Source organism: Pongo abelii, chromosome 5 (assembly GCF_028885655.2).
Source record: "Pongo abelii isolate AG06213 chromosome 5, NHGRI_mPonAbe1-v2.0_pri, whole genome shotgun sequence".
Lineage (NCBI taxonomy): Eukaryota > Metazoa > Chordata > Mammalia > Primates > Hominidae > Pongo > Pongo abelii.
In genome coordinates this window covers 147,384,388-147,407,374 of record NC_071990.2, presented here as the reverse complement: position 1 = coordinate 147,407,374, position 22,987 = coordinate 147,384,388, and the positions used below count along the sequence as shown (strand labels likewise).

At 37.8% G+C, this 22,987-nt stretch overlaps 1 protein-coding gene and 1 long non-coding RNA gene across 2 annotated transcripts in view; one reads left to right on the top strand and one right to left on the bottom strand.

Annotated features, from left to right (window-relative positions):
* Positions 1–5,396, bottom strand: part of LOC103891017 (uncharacterized) — a 61,340-nt gene extending 55,944 nt beyond the window's left edge. The window contains exon 1 of the long non-coding RNA XR_008526519.2: positions 4,843–5,396. This is a non-coding gene — a long non-coding RNA (uncharacterized LOC103891017). The remainder of the gene's footprint in view (positions 1–4,842) is intronic.
* A 78-nt stretch (positions 5,397–5,474) lies between these two features.
* Positions 5,475–22,017, top strand: FBXO30 (F-box protein 30). The gene is made up of 3 exons (XM_024248162.3): positions 5,475–5,671; positions 13,812–15,861; positions 19,900–22,017. Exons 2-3 carry the CDS (start codon positions 13,828–13,830, stop codon positions 20,101–20,103), a joined length of 2,238 nt encoding a protein of 745 aa, XP_024103930.2. The 5' UTR covers positions 5,475–5,671; positions 13,812–13,827; the 3' UTR covers positions 20,104–22,017.
* Positions 22,018–22,987: the final 970 nt, after the last annotated feature.

The following is a 22,987-nucleotide window of genomic DNA, read 5'->3' as shown; positions in this document are numbered from 1 at the left end:
TACGAATTTCTGTTTTATCACCTTTTGGATGAGTCACTAAAACAAGGGTGATAAAGATGTAGGCTTTTTTGTGGTAGATTTTTCTCCCCATGCAGGGTTTTTAAAAAATTTGAAAACCGCATTATGTGGTTTCACATAGTTATATGAATTTCCAGGAGCTTTAAAAATGATCAGAAAACATGTTGCCACCATTTCTTCCATTCACATGTGGCACCAGCTATTAGACTAGAGTTAAGTAACAACTCAGTAACAATGTGCTTGTCTGATCCCAACAACCTCTTTTGAGCCCTCTTCTTGTTACCAGCATGGCATTTATATGAAGGCATTTGACTTTGCTACAAATGCAATTGAATAGAGAATATAGTAGAACTGAGAACTAAATAGTGAGCCCATTTATGGGGTAAATTAGAAGTGGTTTCTCCCAGATATTTAATCTATACCATATTTCTTCGAATAATGAGAAATGTATACATAGATATTAAACATTATCTAAAAATGTACTATCAGAAAGTGCTGTTCGCTTAGCAAAGTCACATATGTATTTGTAGACAACTGATCTAAAAGGACATCTAAGAGATGTCCTCTCTTAGATGTCCTCTCATCTAAGAGATGAGAGAAGGCTACCTAATCATCTGCTTAGGCACAGACTAGTACCCATAAGTGCTAGCTTCCTGAAATGCAAATACCACACCTTTGAGGTACAACCTTTCAGGGAATGGGATTTTTCATTTGTTTCTTTATTTGTTTAATGAGCATATATTCTGTATGCTAGACACTATATTAAGAAATCTAATTGTAATAACTCAAACTGTGAAACACTGAAATGCACATGATAATTTCAACAATGTCTTATAGCAAGCCTGTGGTGTACAGGAACAAAACCTTGGTCTTCTGCTTTTGTAATATTCCAGGCTGCCTTGGTTCAAATTCTCTTGATAATTTACATAAAATTGCAAGGTTGACTTTGGGTTATGAATATTACCCTTGGCAGGCTGCTTCCAAATTATCATATAATTGTATGTTAATTATCATATTCCTCATACTTCAAATGAACTTATATAGGAAATATAATTATAGCTACTAGATTCTAGACTCTGGGAATTAGATGATTCAAACCGGCTCTTTCTCTCTTGCAATCCCGTAGGAGCATATCATAAAAGAGGAATGGTATTTCCCACCACAGTCCCAGCTGGTAATTCTGATTGTCCCATGATTTCACAGCTGCAAATCAGCCCCCACCCAATCACACTTGTCTCTGGCAATGATCCTTTCCTTAATTAGAACATGACTTAGACTTTAGTCCTAACTTATCTGTTGCCTTGGCCCTGGGCTACCTGAGTACAGGCTGGTTTAGTTGGAAAAGAAAACCTACTTGAACATAGTTCTGTTTGCCCTAACATTGAACAAAGGGAAGAGCCATTTGTCTGGTTGCTGAATTTACTTTATTTAGCAACTGAATTTATTTTCTTTGACAACTTCTCTCTCTTACAGTCTAGTCTTGTGTCTAGGCTTTGTATTTGTGGTGTCATTTTTGTAGTTCTTATTCCTTCCTCCACTTGGGTATAGCCTCTAGAAAAAGTTACTAGGTCTTGTCCAAGCCTGTATGTGACAGCATGTGGGGTGTGATGTGAGGAGCAAGCAAGGCTTTCCTCTAAGGTAGCAGGTAGGTCAAACCTAATATTGCCCTTTCCTCCTTTTTTTAAAAAACCTTAAATTTCCAGGGTCCCCGTCACTTCTCTTGAGTGGCTAAGTCACACAGATAAGAGCTTTCCTCTAGAAGTCTATGTCAAAATACATGTATATTAGAGAGGAGGGCATATTTAAAGAAACTTGTGATTTCTGGCATTCTTTCTGCTCACCTTACACTTGGATACATTCTCTTGGAAAGGCACCAATAGAAGGTAAATAGAATATACACAGAAAATGAGGATGGGGTGAAATGACAGGAAAAGTAAACATTTTATTTTTCAAATGACAAATATTCATTAAGCATCTACAATGTACATGGTAGTATACTAGATAGTTGGGGAAGATATTAAAGTGATGCAAAATCTGCTTCCATGAATTTGGGAGATAATCTGTGAGCCAATATCTACATGTGAATCTATATGTTTCACATATAGATTTGTGAAAAAGGTAACAGTGCCATTTGGTACACGTAAAAGTGATCAAAACAGATAGCATTTGCTACAGAGTCCTCTCACAGAGGACATGGTATTAGAGCTGTATAGTTAAGAAGGAGGAATCTCAGATTTATTATTATACTGTATAATCACAGGTGGCTTGGAATTGGACTGTGCATAGTGTTTGGTAGAGAAAAGAAGGAAACAAATCAGGCTACAATGAAAGATTTACTTTGAGCAACTGAAGACAGGAGTTGAGACTGTATCTCATGGGCTCTAGATAGCCATCAGCTATGGTCTGAATGGTTTTGTCTCCTTCTCAAAAATTCATGTTGAAACTTAACCCCAATGCAACAGTGTTGGAACGTATGGCCTTTGGGAGGTGACTGAGTTTTAAGAGCTCTGCCCTAAGGAATGGGATTAGATGCCCTTATAAGAGGGCTGGGCAAAGGGAATTTGACTTTTGTCCCTTCAACTTCTGCTATGAGGACAGAGCTTTCCTCCTCTCCAGAGGAAGAGGTGTTCAAGGTGCTATCTTAGAAGCACAGATGGGACGTTTACCAGTCAAGCAAATCTGCCCATGCCTTGATCTTGAACTTCCCAGCCTCCAGAATTGTGAGAAAATAAATTTTTCTTCTTTATAATTATAGTTTCTCGTAATTTATAATTACCCAGTCTGTAATATTTTGTTATAGCAGCATAAACAGACTGTGACAGTTAATACTGAGTGTTAACTTGATTGGCTTGAAGGATGTAAAGTATTGATAATAGGTGTGTCTGTGAGGGTGTTGCCAAAGGAGATTAACATTTGAGTCAGTGGGCTGGGAAAGGCAGACCCACCCTTAATCTAGGTGGGCACCATCTAATTAGCTGCCAGTGCAGTTAGGATATAAAGCAGGCAGAAAAACGTGAAAACGCTAGACTGGCCAAGCCTCCCAGCCTACATCTTTCTCCTATGCTGGATGCTTCCTGCCCTTGAACATCAGACTCCAAGTTCTTCAGTTTTGGAACTCAAACTGGCTCTCCTTGCTCCTCAGCTTGCAGATGGCCTATTGTGGGACCTTGTGATCATGTGAGTTAATACTTAATAAACTCCCTTTTATTTGTATCTATTCTATTAGTTCTGTCCCTCTAGAGAACCCTGACTAATACACATACGAAAACATCATCCCAGCTAGGTGAATATAAAAATAACAAGATAAAATGGGTGTCTTAGGAAGAATTGTGTTGATAGGGGATTTGAGATAGGAGACACTGCAGGAGAAAGGACTGGTTAGGCAACAGCAGACATCCAAATTTGTTTAAGACAGCAATGGTAAAAAAAAAAAAAAAAAAAAAAAAAACTTCAGCCAAATTAAATTTAAAGGAGTTTGAGCAACGAACAATTCACGAATCAGGCAGCCTCCTGAGCCAGAGTAGGCTCTGAGACTCCAGTGCAGCCACATGGTGGAAGATGATTTACGGACAGAAGAAGGAAAGTGACATACAGAAAACGGAACTGAGGTACAGAAACAGCTGGACTGGTTACAGGTTGGGGTTTGCCTTATTTGAACAAGGTTTGAACAACTGGCTACATTTGATTGGCCAAACTCAATGATTGACAGAAGTGTGGGCTATGGTCTGTTTACTCCTCCACTTATTATAGTTCACAGTGTACACAGAAACCTTTAGGCTGAACGTAAAATATGTAAGGAGGCTGCTTTAGGCTAAACTTGATTTAACAGTAACTAGGGATGAAGGTGAAAGAAAAAAAGGATTTTAATAATTGTCTGGACATGGAAAATTATTGAGATGAAGGGACAAAGAAGACAATGAGGTTTCCAACCTGAATGACTCAACTTCAGGCGGGTGAGGGTGACCTAGTGTCAGCTAGGTGACTTAGTAAAAGGTAAAGCCCCAGATCTCAATAAGTATAATTAGAGATTCACAGAATTTTAAAGCTGGAAAGGGCTCTAGAGATAATCTATTTTAGATCCTTTATAAGAGGACAACTAAAGCAAAAGAAAGGTCTGTGACTCAATCCAGGACAGTGAGCATTGAGCGGGGCTATAGTGTAGCAGCACCTACATCCTCTCCCACTGGGCCATCCTGCCTGTTTCCCCATCCTGACCATGTAGCTCTCTGGACAGTGGCTCTCAAGGTCTGAACCGAGGACCAGAGCCTGTCTGCAGCCAAATTAGGCAAAATAAGGGGAACAGATAATTTTTCAAAAAGTTAACCATTTAAGGAATCAACCTTTACTCTGTAATCTAAGTTCCTAACTCAATTTTTGTTTTGTTTTGTTTAATTTACGGATCTGAAAAACCCACAGGTCTGAGAGACATTTCTCTGTAGGATAGCAAGTTATGTGTGAGCTCTCTTTCCCAAAGCACAACAGCAGGGGGGTAAAGATGCAGCCACAAAAAGGATGACAACAGTGTTTTCCTGGCTCTGCCCCCATCCCCACTGCCAGGATTACAGCCATCTTCCCTTTGTTGTAATTCTCTTGCGACAGAGGTGAGCAGGAGTCCCCGACAGAGGGGTGGAGGCGGGTGAGCGGCTCCCACCACCCAGAGCTCGGAATCACTGTCCCTCGGCCGTAGACCAAGGCTTGGTGGTGGCAGCGGGGGCGTGGACATCCATCCATTCTTTGATACAGCCCTGTGGGATTTCTTCACTCCCCAGTCATATGTAAGGCACACTGCAAAAGCGGCTTCAAGCCCCCTCCCCAGCTAATTACCTTCGCGGAATGACGCCTCGGCCCCTCACAGAAGCAGACCCTGGTGGGCTGTCCCGTCCGGGCTCCAGAGAGGCTCCGCCGCCCGCCGGGATCCAGGGCTGAGCTCCCCCGGGGGGAGGTAAAATCCGACAGGGGATAACGGGTCACAGCACCGTCCTGGCACTAAGTCACGGGACTTGGGCACACTGAGTTAGCCGGCGGGAAGGCCTGTGGCGGCAATCACCAAAGGTCGAGCAAGGGCTGACCCATTTCCTCCAAAAGTGAGCTAAAGGGAAAGCAATGCCCCGGAGTCAAGGGATCGGGGCTGCTGCTCCTTCGACTAGCGGCGCGAACAAGTCATGCTACTTGGGCCTGTTTCCTCAACTGTAAAATGAGGGGTCTAGGATTCCCTCTGGGAATGTACGATTCTAAAATCGAACAGGGTTTGGTGGCACTGCCGGGGCGGAGCCTCACGGGGCGCCGCGGGAATCCACCGACAGGACTCGCCACAGTGAGAGCTCTCTCCAGACCCTACTCTAGCCACGTCGCTGCGGGGTCAGAGGGCGGCGTGCGCGCCCCCGCCGGGCCTGCGTGCGCGTCCCCGCCCAGCTGTCGGCTCAAGCCGGGCCGGGTGGGCGGGGCGCAGCGGGGCGGGGCGCGCGAGGAGGGTGGCTGCTTCTAGAGCAGGCCGGGAGAAGAGAAAAGGCGGCGGCCCGGCTGGGGAAGAGGGGCGGAGGAGGCGGTTCGGACGGCTGTGTGGGGCACGGAGCGTCGCCGGGACAGAGCGGAGCAGCTGGGCACGGCGTCCAGGGCAGCTAGGGCCTGGGCCGCGGTTCGGCCGCGCCGGCCGGTGAGTGTCGGGAGGCCCGCAGGGGAGGCCGGCGCCGTCCGCGCTGCGGCGGGGACGAAGGCGGCGGCCGGGCAGTTTGAGGCCCGGGGCCGGGACCGAGGCGCTGGCGCTGGCGCTGGCGGCCGTGGGGTTGACGGGCCCGGCCTGGAGCAGAGGAAAGGCGGCTGACCCCGGTCCGTGCGCGTCCCGGGTCGGCCGTCCGGGCGCCCTGAGAGGGCGTCCGCGGCGCTGGTGTCCGCGCCGGGCCGCATGCCAGGCCAGCCGTTGAGGTCAACAAATGGCGACTCAAGCCTCGAGGGCACCGACCTCCGTGTCCCCCCCAGTTTGTGTGTCTTTGTATTGGGAAGGGACGAAGGAGGAGTTAAACTTAGGGAACCCTAAGCTTCTCGTTCCGTCTGGCTTTTAGAAACTTGGGTTCTTTGGGGACAAATGGGTTAAAGTAAGACTGGGGAGGCATCATCCACTGTCTGCACGGGATGAGCAAACTTGGTAACTTTGCCATTCATGGAAGTGAGAGGATCTTAGCCTTAGCCTCGGTCCTTATTAAAGGGGAACTTCCTTATTTTGCAGACCTGAGGTTATTTGTGTTGTTCCAAGACCTGCGCCTTGGAACTGCTTTGCTTGGAAGGGGTTTGTAGAGCGCGTGCTGAATTCAAAGTAATCTGCCAGTATGTTTTTAACGGGTATATTCGGGAGTATAGAGGCAAAGAGGCAGAACAGTATGTGTTTACCAAGGTCCTAGTACTCCATTTCCCTCTCCCTTTCTCTTGTTTTTCTTTTTGAGCCCTGTCGTAAGTCCCAGATAAAAGATGCTTGGGAACGAATTGACCTTTTATTCCGTGATTACTTCGTTGACTCTGATCCAAGATGAAGTTATTTATGGGCATTCTGATATCGGTGTAGATTAATTTAAAACTTTTAATACAAAATCCCAAACTTTTTAAATTTTAATTTCCATTTGCTAAATTTCAATAGTTTGTTCTTTAGAGACCTATGGAAATTATATTAACAGGTTTTGCATTTGCTCATACTAAGGTTTTCCAAAGCAGTCCAATTGTTGACATGGCAAAAGGAAAAGAGTAGCATAAAATAAACCTTTAGGATTTTTCAGAGGGTTAGATTTCAATATGCGGTTTCCGCTGAATCACTCTTCTTCATGCTTAGTCACTGTTTCTCATCACAAAAGTTTAATTGGGGATAACATGGTGTTTTGCTAACTTTTTAAATTGCCAATTTGTTTTTACCTAGCACTTTAATGCCGTGACGTAACTTTTTTTTTTTTTTTAATTCTGGAAATGGTGGAGTTTCGTGAATGCTGTAAGAGAACTGAAGTTTCGAATATAGGCAAACTTTAATGTATACCAAGTGTACTAGGTATTTAATTTCAATCCAGTATTTCTCCCGGTCTAGCGTTGGGAGACTTCTTCTAAAAAGTGTCCTAATATATCATTAAAAAGCAATATTATATAAGTAATGCTAACGTGTATAGAGAGGTACTTTAAGGTCACCAAAATAGGCATTGGTTAATGCTTACTGTTTGATATAACGTGTTTCTAAGATGTGAATATTTTAATGGATAAGCGCTATGCTATTCTGTATGATTTTGGATAAATATTTTAATTCAGTTCCTAAGACTGCTTATTTGATAAAAGGAGTTAGTACATATTATGGAATGTCATTGTATTTGTAGAATTTTTTGACATAAAACAATTGAGTCAAAGACTGTATAAAATATAAATTAAATTCAAATTCAGTGTGATGAAATAGAGGAGATTGGCCTTAGACAAGTTGCTTCTATATTTTAGGTAGCTAGATGTTAGATACAGACAAACGGATCAGTTAAAACCCAGTCTGTGAAAATCTTTTTTTTAAAGAATAGGTAATGTTATTACTAGGTAGTTCCTCATATGATTGCATTTAATTAATGATCTCATAAAAATAATTACACGTAAAATTTTTGTGTATATAAGTGTGGCTGTTGTGCAAATCGAAGTACATCTGGTTTCTGAGAACTGCATGTTTATATCCTTTTGGACACACACATAATTGTAAACAATCTTTATAAAGTTCTAGATTGTTTCCAGAGTAAAGTAATTGCCTCAAGGTCACTAAGCTGAGACTCCTTGGAAGCCCATTCCCTCATGTCATGTTACCTGTTTTAGTAAACTGAGTTTTACCATTTGGGTGGATTATTTTCATCTGAGTATCAACTCAAATAGGTTCTAGTCCGAGTATTAAATATTGATTAATACTATTTCAATTTCCCATGTAAGTCTGTGATTTCATTTACTTATTTAGTGGAGAACATTGCAAGTAGTTAGATTTCGCTTTGGAATAAGCTACTCATGACCATGACTCTATTTAGAAATGAAAGATATATGTTTTGATATATTATATCTGGAACAATAAAACGTGAAAAAAGAAAAAGAACGAAAGTTTAATAAAAGAATGTACACATTGTAATCCATTTAGCCATTTGGGACTGGAAGCTAGTGCTTTGAGTTGGGAATTTAAGGATAATGCCTTTTTGATTTTGTCTAACCACCGCCCCCCAACTCCACCTCTTTTTAAACAGTAAGATAAGATGCCTAACTAGGGTATAGATTTATTATGATTTTTAAAGCTGAGTGCACCTGATAAACAGATCAGTCAGCAGAGGTACTATGCACTAATACCTCTGGACTTTACAAGGGATGAGATTTGCACTGGAAGAGCTTATAACTGATTGCCAAATTTGAAATTTCATTTGTGGACTTAACTTGTAGAAATGGTTAATTAATTTAACAAATCTGTCTATAGTTTTATATCAGCCTTACACTGGAACAGTATATTACTGTTTTAAGTATATTTTATCTAATACCATGTTAATTGTAATACTAAGCTGTAGGCTGATAGCACTTCCTATTTTGAACTTATTTTTCTCACTCTCCACCCTATTTGGGTACCTTTGCATGTGCAGACCTTAATCCCTTCCTTTCTTTTTGAACCCAGTGCTTCTATATTCATTATTTTTTCCAGTAATTGATCTGCAGGGTTGATGAGGGAATTAAAATAGTGGAAAAATATACGGTAAATGCTTCCTCCTGTGTTTCTCATATTATTATTTAAGATTTTAAAACAATGGAAGGTTGAAACTAACTTTCTTTGATTTACTTTTTTTGATAGATGATTTGTCCTACTCCATATATAATGCCTGGAACGTATTACTTATGTGCTCAACATATGTTTGAGCGCCATTGACTTTTTATGGCCAGTACAATGAAGTAATTTTGATTCAGTTTGATTGATGCCAGATCTGTAAGGTATTTTTATGTGGAATATGTAGTTTTTCGTGAAATAAAGAATCTCATTTGTCCATTTCATTGTTTTCTTATATTATAATTCTTCGTGTATTTAACACAAATGAGTCTCTGAGGCAGAATTTTGAATGTAGGGAACATAAGAATGAATGAGACAGAGATGATTCTGACTTTCATGGAGCTTATAGCTTTCCTGTGGAAATAGATATTAAACAGAATGATGACTTACTTAGAGTTGTCACTAGTATTACCAAGGAAAAAGACAGTGTGTAATGAGTACACACAATATGGGATCCATTACCTTGTCTTTGGAGTATGTGGAAAAGTAACAGGTAAGCCAAGACTTACGGTTGAGGCAGCAGGGGCGTGTGGGAGGAAAAGGGATGTGTGTCTGTGTCGGTGTGTTAGAGGTAGAGGCAGACATTAGGAACAGCCTTGAGGCAGCAGGTTATTTTGAATACATTAGATGACTCTTATATTTTAAAATCATGCTAATTTGCACTTCTTTATATTTACTTACCCCCTTATGTATTTTAATGAATTTTTTAAAAATGCTTTTTTGAGGGCAATATATTTATGCCTTTAATGACAAGATCTTATTTCATTATATGGGAAAATGCCATGTCTTAGAATTATTTTAATGAATTGCTTGTCAGCCAGAGAGTATGAGTTGGCAAAGAACTTCTCTTAGAGAAAATTGAAAGAATTGAAAACATTTGATGATTTACTAATATTTTCTGGTCCAGCAAAACTTTTCCAACAATTTAAATTCAAATGTAAATTATTAGAGATGTTAGTTGTTTTCTACTGTGCCTACTGTGTCACTGTTAACTGATAAATAAGAGATTGATGTTTTTAAACCTGTTTTACAGGATTTACAAGCAATTGCAAAATACTTTATAAAGGCATGTTTAATTTGGTAGTAGTGGTCTTGATTAGGAAGAGGATGAATCTAGGAGAATTTTAAATTCTGAAGCTGAGGATTCTATTCCCAGAATACTGAGTATTGACTACTATATTTTCTTAATTTTTTTCTTAATATAGTTAATAGGAAAATGGAATTGCAATTCACTCCTCATTTTTATGGCTATTTTAATAATTGTTAAATTTAGTAATATAATGTTGTTCCATACACTTATACGGAGCATTATCTATGTAAATTATTCTTCAAATAATTTAAAACATATATATTCAAAGGAGAGTAAAATGCTGTTATAACTGGAAGGGACCAAAAGACTTTCTTGACCACAGGAGTGATTAAGTGTTGGGATAAACTACAAGCAAAGTTGTGTAATCTCCATTCTTCACATAACATCTTAACATTGGATCACCAGTTACAGAAGTGCTGCCTTATTTTTTTAAACTTTTATAAGTAAACATACCTGTTATTGTCCATGGATGTTGATCAGACGTGGAGCTGGAACATACAGTCCTAGCTCTGCCACTTACTAGGTAGATGACCTTGGGCAGATCACTTACTCTTTCTGAACCTCAGTTTCCTCCAGGTTGTTATAAGGATGTGTAAAGAAGGATAAAATAGGTACATAATTACTGTTCTCTCTTCCTTCTAAGTCTACTTCAGAAAATAATAAATGTTATGAACTTGTTGCTATGGATGCTTTTTTTAAACCTTATTCAAAGGGGAATGGGTAGTGTAAAAGAGACTATTTGTTTGAAGCTTGACTACTTTCCTTCTACCTTTGAAAATTATTGCTGTTTTTGCTTTTAACTCAGACCCTGTTGCAAGCAGTTGCTATTTTAAGCACTTTTGAATTAAGTGATGTTTTTAAGATATGTTTTGCCTGGTGGTGTCGTGTGATGGTGTGTACAGTAACATAAAGTGTCCCTAAAAGTTCTGAGAGCACTGGTTACTTCTGGTGAAACTGCTTGTATTTTTAGGTTTCTCCCTTAGTAACAGTCAAGCTTGTAACCTTCAGCATGTGAGATCAACTCAGTCTAGTTCCTGCAAAATAAGAAAGCTACAGCTGTTTTCACAATCTAATCACTCAGTAAGATTTGTCGTAATTCTTAATAAAGTTTTCTTTAGATGTCTGGTTAATTTACAAATGTTTGTCATTAGTCTTTTATTTCTATATGACTATTTTAGTATGTCTATTTATATAGTTCTATACTTATGTCTAAAATTCATGAAGATAAACATTTAAAAGTATTCAACTCATAATTTGTAATTTTTAACACAATTAAAAAATATAGGTTTGGTGTTGAATATGTACCTTGTCTTTTCTTTGACATCATTGAACACCGTAATATCAACTCGGAACTTTTCTACTGAATCAAGAAAAGCTCTGTTGATGATGATTCAGGTACACTTTTGTTATTTTAGTTTGAGAAAACTCATACCTCAACTGGAGAAAAAGATAATAGCAATTGAGGAGTGATTAATTAGTTACCTGGAGCCAAGATAGATTTTATGGAAAAATACGTCAGAGAGTTAACAATCTCTTATGCACTGAGGTGAAGAAAACAGGATAAGAATCACCTTCCTATCCAGAAAATTCTTGTCTACTACAATGTAATTTAATTTTGGAAATGTTGAACTGAGTTGCCTGTGCCATATACAAGTAGAAATATATCATAAGTAATCCATTGTAGAGAGTGAAGAGGAGTTTGAAAGAGGAATCTGGGCAGGATGTGTAGATGGATTTTCAGCTTATGTATGGTAATTGAAACTTTTGGAGAAAATGAGAGCACTCAGGGAGAATGTACAGAACAAGCAAAAAATGACACAAGCCCTGAAGAAATGCAATATTTAAGTAATTATTATTGAGTAATAGTTAAGAAGACTAAGGGTAAGAGAAAGACTGGAGTGACATCATGAAAAGCAAGAGGATGTAATAGTCCCAAAATAAGGGATTAGTTATCATCACGATACAATGGCCAAGGAAGATGGGGTCTAGAAAAATGTGCTCTCCAGATTTAGTATTGAGGTTCTCAGCAGAGCAGTTTTAATAGGGGTAGTAAAAATAGGGCCAGAATAGAGAGTTAAAGAATATATAGGAAATTAGAAGTTTTTTGGTGGTTTTCAGTTTTTCTTTTGAAAGCTTGACTGGATAAGAAAAAAAAAATGGTGGCAAAGGGGGGATATTATGTTATTATTTCAATTATTATTATTATTTTTTGAGACAGAGTCTCACTCTGTCACCCAGGCTGGAATGCAGGGGTGCACAATCATGGCTTACTGCATCCTCAATCTCCTGGGCTCATTTGAGCCTCTTGCCTTGGCCTCCCAAGTAGTTGGGACTACAGGTGCATGTCACTATGCCTGGCTAATTTTTTTGTTTTTGTTTTCTAGAGACAGGGCCTTGCTGTGTTGTCCAGGCTGGTCTTGAACTCCAGGCCTCAAATGACCCTCCTATCTTGGCCTCCCAAAGTGCTGGGATTAGAGGTTTGAGCCACCGTGACTATTATTTTAGTTTTTAAAGGTTAAATAATCTTTTAAAGTTTTTATTGCTAATAGGAAACACACCAGTAAAGAAGTTGATTATACTAAAAATACATTGAATAGGCTCAATAATTATAATTAAGTCAATATATAATGGTTAGACTTTTATTTTTCATATAAAACTTTTCTTTATAAAAGTTATGATGGAAATTTTAAAGCAGGGAAGACCATTAGACATCTATAATCCGTTCATGTTATTTTATAGAACTATTTCTCTGCTTAAAATTCTCAGTGACTTCCAGTTGTAAAAGTGTGAACTCTTTGGAGCAGCATAAAGCACTCATCATGATTTGCCTTATTCCTTTCTGGCCTCATCTCTTACAGATACCTGGCATTTTCCCCTGTGATCCAACAATACTAGGGAACTTGAGGTTTTGCTAATTCATGCTTTTCTGTATTTGCATATGCTATTACTTCTGCATTGAATGCCTCTCTTTCTTACCAGTTTACCATCCCATACTTAAGACTTCTCTTTCAAGACTACTGTGATTTATTCTCTAATCCCTACTCATATTATCTTCTCTATTGGTACCATTTTACTTCTGTCAAATTGACCACATAAAAACGAGATACACTTTTTACTGTCTTTGACATCCTGCTGTAGCTTTTTGAGAGGAGGCACTGTGATTGCTAATCTTTATATTGCCACACCAAACACAGTGCATGGTCCATGATAGTTAAATAATAAATAGGCATTCAATGAATGAATGTGGCCCTCAAAAGTAAGTGATTTGCCCACAGCCACAGAGCTTGAGCTAGAACTTTTATTTTCTGGATAAATTCCTTGTATGTTCTAATTAAGACTTACTTAATTTGTTGCAGAATTTATTAAGGCATATATAGAAGGAGTTATCAATAGATGAAATCTTAAATGAATTCATTTAGAAGGAATAAAAAGAAAACTAAGAAAGCTTTAAATATATTCATGAAATTCATATTGTTCTTTTAGTAATACGAGATCTCTGAAATGTGGGGTACAATCAAAATCAGTTTAGTTGAAATTAGAAAGGTAAAAGTGAAAACACTCTGAAATCTAAAACACACATTAACTTGTTTTTAACATTATATAATATACAGTATTAGAATTTAAATAGTATATTTTGAAACTTTTGCCCTTTTAGGCATATTGTTATATAGTATATAAAAATGAGCCTGTATGACATTCTACAGTATTGAATTGTTACTAGAATGTAAGTGCTTACATCCTTTCAAGACATTGATTATATGTAAAATTAACTGGTTAAGTATGTTTGTTTTATATATGTCATCCTAAAATAAACCAAGATATTAGATACATTAGTGATTTAATTATTAAACAATTTTGAAAAATCAACCATTTTTTGGCTAATTTCTTATCTTTTTCCATTTCATCAACCAGAGCTGGACTGGCCATTATGGAGGAGGAGCTGCAGCATTCCCATTGTGTGAATTGTGTCAGTAGACGGTGCATGACCAGGCCAGAGCCAGGGATTTCCTGTGATTTGATTGGTTGTCCATTGGTTTGTGGTGCAGTTTTCCATTCTTGTAAAGCTGATGAGCATCGACTTTTATGTCCATTTGAACGAGTGCCTTGCTTAAATAGTGACTTTGGATGTCCATTTACCATGGCCCGAAATAAAGTTGCTGAACATCTAGAAATGTGTCCTGCAAGTGTGGTGTGCTGTACTATGGAATGGAATCGATGGCCAGTTAGTTATGCAGACCGGAAATCATATGAAAATCTAAGCAGAGATGTCGATGAAGTGGCACAATTGGATATGGCCTTGGCTCTTCAAGACCAAAGGATGCTCTTAGAATCCCTCAAAGTAGCCACCATGATGTCAAAAGCAACTGATAAAGTATCCAAACCTAGAGAACAAATCTCAGTTAAATCAAGTGTCCCAGAAATACCACATACTAATGGTTTGGTGTCTGTTGATGAAGAATCTTATGGTGCACTTTATCAAGCTACTGTAGAAACAACCAGAAGTTTGGCTGCTGCTTTGGATATCCTGAATACTGCTACAAGAGACATTGGCATGTTAAATACAAGTGTTCCAAATGACATGGATGAACAGCAAAATGTGAGAGAAAGCTTAGAGGATCAAAACTTGAAAGACCAAGATCATCTTTATGAGGAGGAGATAGGAGCAGTAGGTGGAATTGACTACAATGACACAAATCAGAATGCCCAGTCTGAACAAAATGGTTCAAGTGATTTATTATGTGACTTGAATGCAAGTTCTTATGACACTTCTGCTCTTTGTAATGGCTTTCCTTTGGAAAATATATGTACCCAGGTCATAGACCAGAATCAGAATTTACGTGGTGATTCAAAACAAAGTAACTTAACAAATGGAGACTGTGTGGCATCATCAGATGGCACTTCAAAACCTTCCAGCTCACTTGGGGTGGCAGCACAACTTATGGAAATAATACCTTCCAGTGCTTTGCCTAATGGCACAGTTCAGCATATCCTCATGCCAGATGATGAGGGTGAAGGTGAATTGTGTTGGAAAAAAGTAGACTTAGGGGACTTGAAGAATGTGGATGTCTTATCTTTCAGTCATGCTCCTTCATTCAATTTTCTTTCTAATTCATGTTGGTCTAAACCAAAGGAAGATAAAGCAGTAGATACATCAGATTTGGAAGTTGCAGAAGATCCTATGGGCCTCCAAGGAATAGATCTGATCACAGCAGCATTGCTTTTTTGTCTAGGAGATTCTCCAGGAGGGAGGGGTATATCTGATAGCCGCATGGCTGATATTTATCACATTGATGTTGGGACTCAGACTTTTTCACTTCCATCTGCAATATTAGCTACAAGTACAATGGTTGGGGAGATAGCTTCAGCTTCAGCTTGTGATCATGCCAATCCACAGCTTTCAAATCCAAGTCCGTTTCAGACACTTGGGCTGGATTTAGTATTGGAATGTGTCGCTAGGTACCAACCTAAGCAGCGTTCAATGTTTACCTTTGTGTGTGGACAGTTATTTAGAAGGAAAGAATTTTCTTCCCATTTTAAGAATGTGCATGGTGACATTCATGCTGGACTCAATGGCTGGATGGAACAGAGGTGCCCTTTAGCTTACTATGGTTGTACCTATTCTCAGCGTAGATTTTGTCCATCAGTACAAGGAGCGAAGATTATACATGACCGCCATTTGAGGTCATTTGGAGTTCAGCCATGTGTATCTACAGTATTAGTGGAGCCTGCCAGAAACTGTGTGTTGGGATTACATAATGACCATCTAAGTAGTCTTCCTTTTGAGGTCCTGCAGCATATTGCAGGCTTTCTTGATGGCTTCAGCTTATGCCAGCTCTCATGTGTATCCAAGTTAATGAGGGATGTGTGTGGCAGCCTGCTTCAGTCTCGTGGCATGGTCATACTGCAGTGGGGGAAAAGGAAGTATCCAGAAGGAAATTCATCATGGCAGATAAAAGAAAAGGTTAGTGTAATCTTTACAACCTCTTATTTGACATAAAGAGGCCTTTAATAATACTGCTGAATTAATACAATTAATATCTTGTTGAGAAATTGACCATTCCCTAAAACTTATTAAATCAGTGTGATGACAGACTTTTTCTTAATGGTAATTAATAATGAACTAGGATAGTTAGAATTGTTTGCCATAATTATAGGTTTACTACTGATTTCCTAGAACTAGATTATAATCTAATATGGCAGAGACCACTTATGTTTCTCAATTTTTCTATAACAACTCTGTTTGGGTCCATGTTACCATCTTCTAATTTGGACTCCATCTGAAAAATGTGCACCATAAGATAATGGAGGAAGCAAGAAGAGGGTTTTTTTCCTGCTTGTAATTGTCTCTCCATTCTATGGCAATTTTGTTCCTACGATTTGGTTGTTTCAGGTATAACCTAAATAGCAAGAGATGAGAATAAGTTACAACTACTACTATGGTCATATATTAAAGTGACCAGAGGAATATATGATATGGGGAATAAGGAACATAAATGGATGAATGAGGAAATGCTTTAGGCTGCTGTGAGAACAGAGTAGGGCAGTAGGATTTGATATTTTGGGTGGGGACTCTGGGTTTAGTAGAGTCCAAAGGAGTGATGCATATTGTTTTGGAAACTTGAGCTAGAGATTTAGGCAGACCTAAGCAAATCCAAGCTACACCATTTTCCTTCTGTGATACCCTACTTTTGCTCAGCTTCTATTTGGCACTACTCAGTAGGAACTGGAAGGCATTACAGGTGTCTTTGATTGAAGGCGTTTTTTTATTTTTGAACACTTATAATATGAAACTTTTACATTTTCTAAAGTGGAAACAATTGTGATAAACTTTACATTTAGTTGCACAGCATTCAAACTCTGGTTACTTTATTTGTAGCACCTTTAGGTTTTCTTTCATTCATTGCACTGATTTTTCAGAATACTACATCCACTTGGTTTCCCTGAGGCCTTGACCAATAAATGATCACACAAATTGTTTCATGATTTTTTTTTCCAAAAGGGAATTTCTGATGGCAGAAAGTTTCTACTGCTTGTGTTTGTGTGTATTTTTGTTTTCTGTATGATTTTGTATCTTTTCTTCCCTTTGGGATGGGACAGTCTTAGTATGGCCTCTTTTTATCTTTGCCTACTAGTGTTGACATATGGAGTGAAATTTTTTTGGGGGATTCTATAATCATTCCTGCAGAAAATCTCACCTACTCTTCAAATTTAACTCACCATCGTTTATATAGATTACTCACACATCTGTATCCTAGCCATTTGCTCCACTGAACTCCCAACCACTATATACAAACATCTACTGGACATTTCCACTTGATTACCCTATAGCTTTCTCAAACTCAACATATCAAACCTACTCCAGTCCTCCCCCTCTTAGTCTGAGAAAGTGGCACCATCATCACCAAGTTTCCTAAACCAGGAATTTAGGAGTTACGTTGGCTGCTTTTTCTCCCCCCTTTATTTTTATTCAGATAATCATGAAGTCCTGAAACTTCTCAGGTTTGCTTTTCTGTTTCCACTGCCATTTCCCAAGTTCAGTCCCAACTGTAGTTGTCTCCTGGACTACAACAACAGCTTCCTTCTAACTGGGTTCCTACTTCCATTTGGGCCCTTCTCCAATATATTCTCTACACAAGAGCTAATGTGATACATATTTTCTTAAATACAATTCTTACACTGTCACCACAGTGCTTAAAAACTTCCTTAATATTTGTTCATCACCCCTGGATAGAGCCCAGCTCCTTAATAAAACATTTGAGACTTTTCATAATCTCATCTTTATCTTTTCACTTTCCTCCTGTCATTTTATACTGTAACCGCATTGATTTACTTACAGTTCCCTGATGTTTTTTCTTGCGTTAAGTCTTTAAAATATGCCATCCCTAATTCTCACACTTGAGCACCTGCAATATGCTACTCAGTGTGCATTAGTACTTTGCTTGTATTAACTTATATAATCCACTGTACCCATTTTACAGACAAAGAAACAGAGGTTAAGTAAGCTGGCCAACTAATTGACTTAGGAAGCCGGTTTCTCAATCTTGTGATCTTCATCTTTCTTGCTATGTCCCGCTTACTCTTCAGGTTTTACCTCCTGAAGATAGCTTCTTGGGACCCATAACCTGACAAGTTGTTGCACTGCTCTGTGTTCCTGTGGTGATATACCTCTACTAAAGCACTCACTGAACTGTTTTGAAATTGACTGATGAATTGTCAGTTTCAGTCACTAGACTGTAAATTCCTTGAGAAGTGGGACTCTCAGGGAACCAAAATACTGCCTTGCATAGCACCTACTATGTAGTAGGCACTGAGTAAATACTTAATGCATACTTGAATGAAAGATGGATCCATTACTAAGAAACCTTGTCATCAGCAGGTGGGAGTCATACATTTTCTTTTGCCTGCTTTTCCTGAGTTTGTTTCACCAGACTCTCAGTTGTATGGAAGTAGAGAGACTGCCTGTCTCCATTGAATCTTTCAGCTAATTCACCTGCCCAAGCTTAAAGAAAACTCCTAATTCCTTTTGTAGCTTTGTGAGCATGGGGAATGGTAAGGGAGGCTAGTGACATCTATACTATCACTAGGCCTTCACTGACTCCTGGGAAATTACTCCATAAAGGGTAATTGATCATAATCCTAAGGAGTATGGGGTTACTGTTGTGCTGAACAATGGGGACTTTCTATTGCTAGTTGACAAATAATTGTTTTCCCACATCTAGCCACCCTGAGAAGACATTACCATGCTTTCCTGAGAAGCAATAAATGCTGAGGGTTTTTCTTAAATCTGCCACTTTCTAAAGCAGGGGTGTCCAATCTCTTGGCTTCCCTGGGCCACATTGGTAGAAAAAGAATTGTCTTGGGCCACACATAAGATACACTAACGATAGCTGATGAGCTAAAAAAAAAAAAAAAAAAACACACACACACACAAAATCTCATAACGTTTTAAGAAAGTTGACGAATTTGTGTTGGACTACATTCAAAGGCGTCCTGGGCCACATGCTGCCCAGGGGCCCCAGGTTAGACAAGCTTGTTCTAAAGCATCTGCTGTTCAACGTGTGTAAATTGTTCCCTAATTAGATATTTGCCTGTTGATAAACTTAGCAGGCATGGCTAGGCCTGTCCTACCCCATTCATGCTTGTTATCTAGGTCTGTCCTGCTCTGCATTCATGCTTGTTACTTATGTTCAGGTAGCTTTATGTTTCATTTGTAAAGATGAGGGGCATGAGGCACAGTCTTTTGCTGGTCTAATAATTTGACAGTGCTTCAGGGCCTAGAGCTGTTGGGTGGACAAAAGGGGAAGTAGCTAATATTTTTACATACAGACATGAATAGGGATGGCAGGTGAGTATTTTGCCTAGAAACATGTTTTACAATGATATGGACTAAAATAGGATCCACTTTACAAATATTATTTTTATATAAAATTTCACAGCCATTTTGAACAAATTGAAGTACTTGAATATCACTAAGTACCTTTAGTACTTGTGAACAGTGGAAAAATAAGCTTACCTTGGCACACAATATTCTAGGGTATTTTTTAGTACTGATATTATAAATAGGAATGGGAGAGAAAAACTTGGAGAAAAAAAATAACAGTTGCATTGTCAGTATCTCCAGAGTGTGATTAATTCTAGATAGCCAATCGGAGAGTATGAAAGAATAGTGTGTAGTATATAATATTTTAGGAAATGGCTCTGCATTTGTGCAGTTTTGATTTTTTAAAAATCATTTAGGGTGTGATTTTTAATACTGAGTTTTGTCTTTTATTGTTTTTACATTTATTGAAGTCATAATGTTATAGAAGTGATTTACCTTGTAAATATTTGACAGATATATTTGTATCCAAAAGGATTTACCAATTTTTAATTTTATAGCTATTTGAAACTTTATATTGGATGCTTCTATAATAGCAGAAATGTATGCAGTAGGAGCAAAAAGTGTGTTTGATTCTCTACAAATTGACTTGTTTAAATCTAAAGTAGAATTTTCTTGTAGGTATGGCGATTTAGTACTGCATTTTGTTCTGTTAATGAATGGAAATTTGCTGACATCCTAAGCATGGCAGACCACTTGAAGAAATGCAGTTACAATGTTGTCGAGAAACGGGAGGAAGCAATCCCTTTGCCATGTATGTGTGTGACACGAGAACTCACTAAAGAAGGACGTTCACTGCGCTCAGTTTTAAAACCTGTACTTTAAAAGTTGTAATTTTACTTGCACATATATGCAAGCACCTAGTATAATTTCTTTGTAATATGTGAAACTTTATTAATGTATTAAATATTACAACTAGCTAAATTTATTGTCACTGTGTATATAATGTTTTGAAGTGACATCTATTTTTATAAAGTACTGTTTAGTTGGAAAAAGTTGCCTTAATGTTTGAAATGTGTGAAATTTTTGGAACTTGCTGGACAGGGTGATTTAATTTTTAGCTACATAATTTTAAGAATTAGTATTTTCAGTGGTGTGCATATTTTGGTTCTTAAATTTTTGCTTCTTAAACTAAAAAAATCCTGACCAATTTATTTGTTGTTTTCTGTGGGTTGCAACCCATGCAATCAAAAAGCAAAACTTTGATTCAGATTTTTTACAGCATAGGTTTTTCATATAAAAATATTCTGAATTTGTTAAGCACTGCCATAAGATCATTATAATGTTTTTGTCTTTTAGTGCTTCCCTATACAATTGTTAATGCATAAATGATCTCTAATATATACTTACATACGTAAAATCATAAAGTTTGGTAATGCAGTTTATCATATTTTAAAAAGAATCTACAAAGATGTTTTTATCTCATATATTTACAACTCAACACACAGAGTGACCATGTGCAGCTTTCTTTTTTGTTAGATGCCACATCCGAAGACTCATCGCAATGTGTTATATGACAGGACAAAGCAAAAACAAACAAAAAGCAAGCCTGTGAATATAATTTAATTTGAAACTGCTCCTGGTATTATATATTTGCTAGTTATCTAATGTTTTAAAAGAAAATATACCTCATTTTAAGTTTGAATTGGGCGTATTGTATAAATTTCAAATATTCAGAATGCAAAGGGCTTGACTTAAATGTTTGCCTTTTGATGTTTATAAACATTACAAATATGTTGTTTTAAGACATTTAAAAACGTGAAATTTGTTATCTTTGTAAAATGACAATCATGTAGAAACCTGTCTTGGTTGACAATCTCTTTGAAACATTTCCAAGTTAATTTCCCATAGGCTTCACCACCAAGAAAGTAAGAATTGCATCTTTGCATAATGACCAAGGTATAATGGAAAAATATACCTGTTCTTGAAGTAGTTTATTATAGTTTTCAAATTGATTTATACCATTATTAACCTGATGTGGTCTGCTTAAAAAATGAATATATCACTATTTAGAAATAAATTGCAAAGGTGGGGATATATACTTAAATAATTTGTCTTAAGTAAATTAGCATTTGGTAGTCTGAAATGGTGACAGATTACTTGTTAAAATTGTGAAAACTCTGTTGTGTCCTCTCTTCCTACATTTGTCCCTGGGAGTACTCCACGATTACTAGGTTCTTGATTCCCTTATATGGCAATCAGGCAGAGGCGTTCCTTGGGCATTAGAGAGTTCTGAAGCTTAAGATTTGTTTTGGTTGGATCAAGTCCTTAGTACAGTTGAAAAACAGAGCATTAAAGACTAATCAATTGTTTTGCCTCACCAGTCATTTTAAATAGTAGAATACTTATTTCTCAGTGCTTAAAATTTCTTTTTCAACTGTGAGATTGAATAAACCGTCTCTATTTCTGTAGAAAAAACAACAGAAAAAAGATATTAAATACCATAAAATATAACTCTGCCTTTTAAAGTTTTGCTGAAGAATGTGTCTGTGGTTAGGATAGCACAAGCATTAACTTTTGTTTTATAGTTAGGCTTTTTAAAATTCATTGTTTTTAAATTTAGACTTCTTATTTCCACAGTGGATTATGAGATATTTAACAATTTTTCCACCTTATATTTCTTTTACACATTTTGCTGTTCTCTTTTTTGTTATTGTTATGCCACCATACCATTTTGTTAAAATGTTTTCTTTGTGAAACATTTGTTCAAGTTCTAATAAAATTAATGTTTTCCCTTAACATGGCTCAATAACTTAAAAATGTTCATTTAAATAAAATTTTAATACTTGTTTGACAAATTCCAACACAATCATATTATTTCTGTAATGTGGATTTTCTGCATGTTATGGTAGTTGTTGATTATCATCATTACTCACCCATGTTTTACTAGTGAACCTTAATTTTTTTAAAATTTGAGACACTCATTAGTTAGCTTTCTCTGATCCTTCAGTGTCTTGAAAGTAATACCACCTAGGTGCACTGAAAGGCGGAAGAGTTTCTAGCATGGTTATAGCTCTAAAAGTTGTCATGGAAACCATCTGTCTCTCCTCTTAAGTATGAAAAGGTTTTTATGTTGGCCTAATAGATTGTACTTTGAGAAGTCATCATTGATTCCTTAGTCTTTGCTAAATAGCAAGGTAAAAGGCAAGCATCGGGATGGAGGGAAGTATTTGAATTCACTTTTGTCCTCTGCCTCCTTCCCCAATACTGCCTGTTAGCTTAATCTTTCTCCCTCTCCCTTTCCCTTCTCCCTCTCTCACTCTTTTTTCTAGATTTTGAGACTCACAGATCTTACAGCAGTGGTTCCTAAAATGTGGTCCTTGGACCAGCAGGAACATCAACACCTAGGAATTTGTTAGAAATGCAGATTATTAGGCTTCTCTCCAGACTTAGTGAATCAGGAACTCTGGGGTGGGACCCAACAATCTGTTTTAACGAGATCTCCAGGTGATTCTAATGCACAGTAAAGTATTAGAACTTCGAGGGAAGCCTGGGTCATGCCAGCTACCCTCTGGTGCATTACTGGAGTGGATATATGTGTGTACCTGTGTGTGTTTGTATAAATATATGTGTAATCCAAAAGTCAGAGTAATGGTGATTTATTAATGGTTAAACTATATATGTTGTCTCAATTTTACAGCCATATGACAAAATACACTGGGTACTGTAGTTGTTAGACTTGTATTCTTTAAATTAGTATTTACTAGTA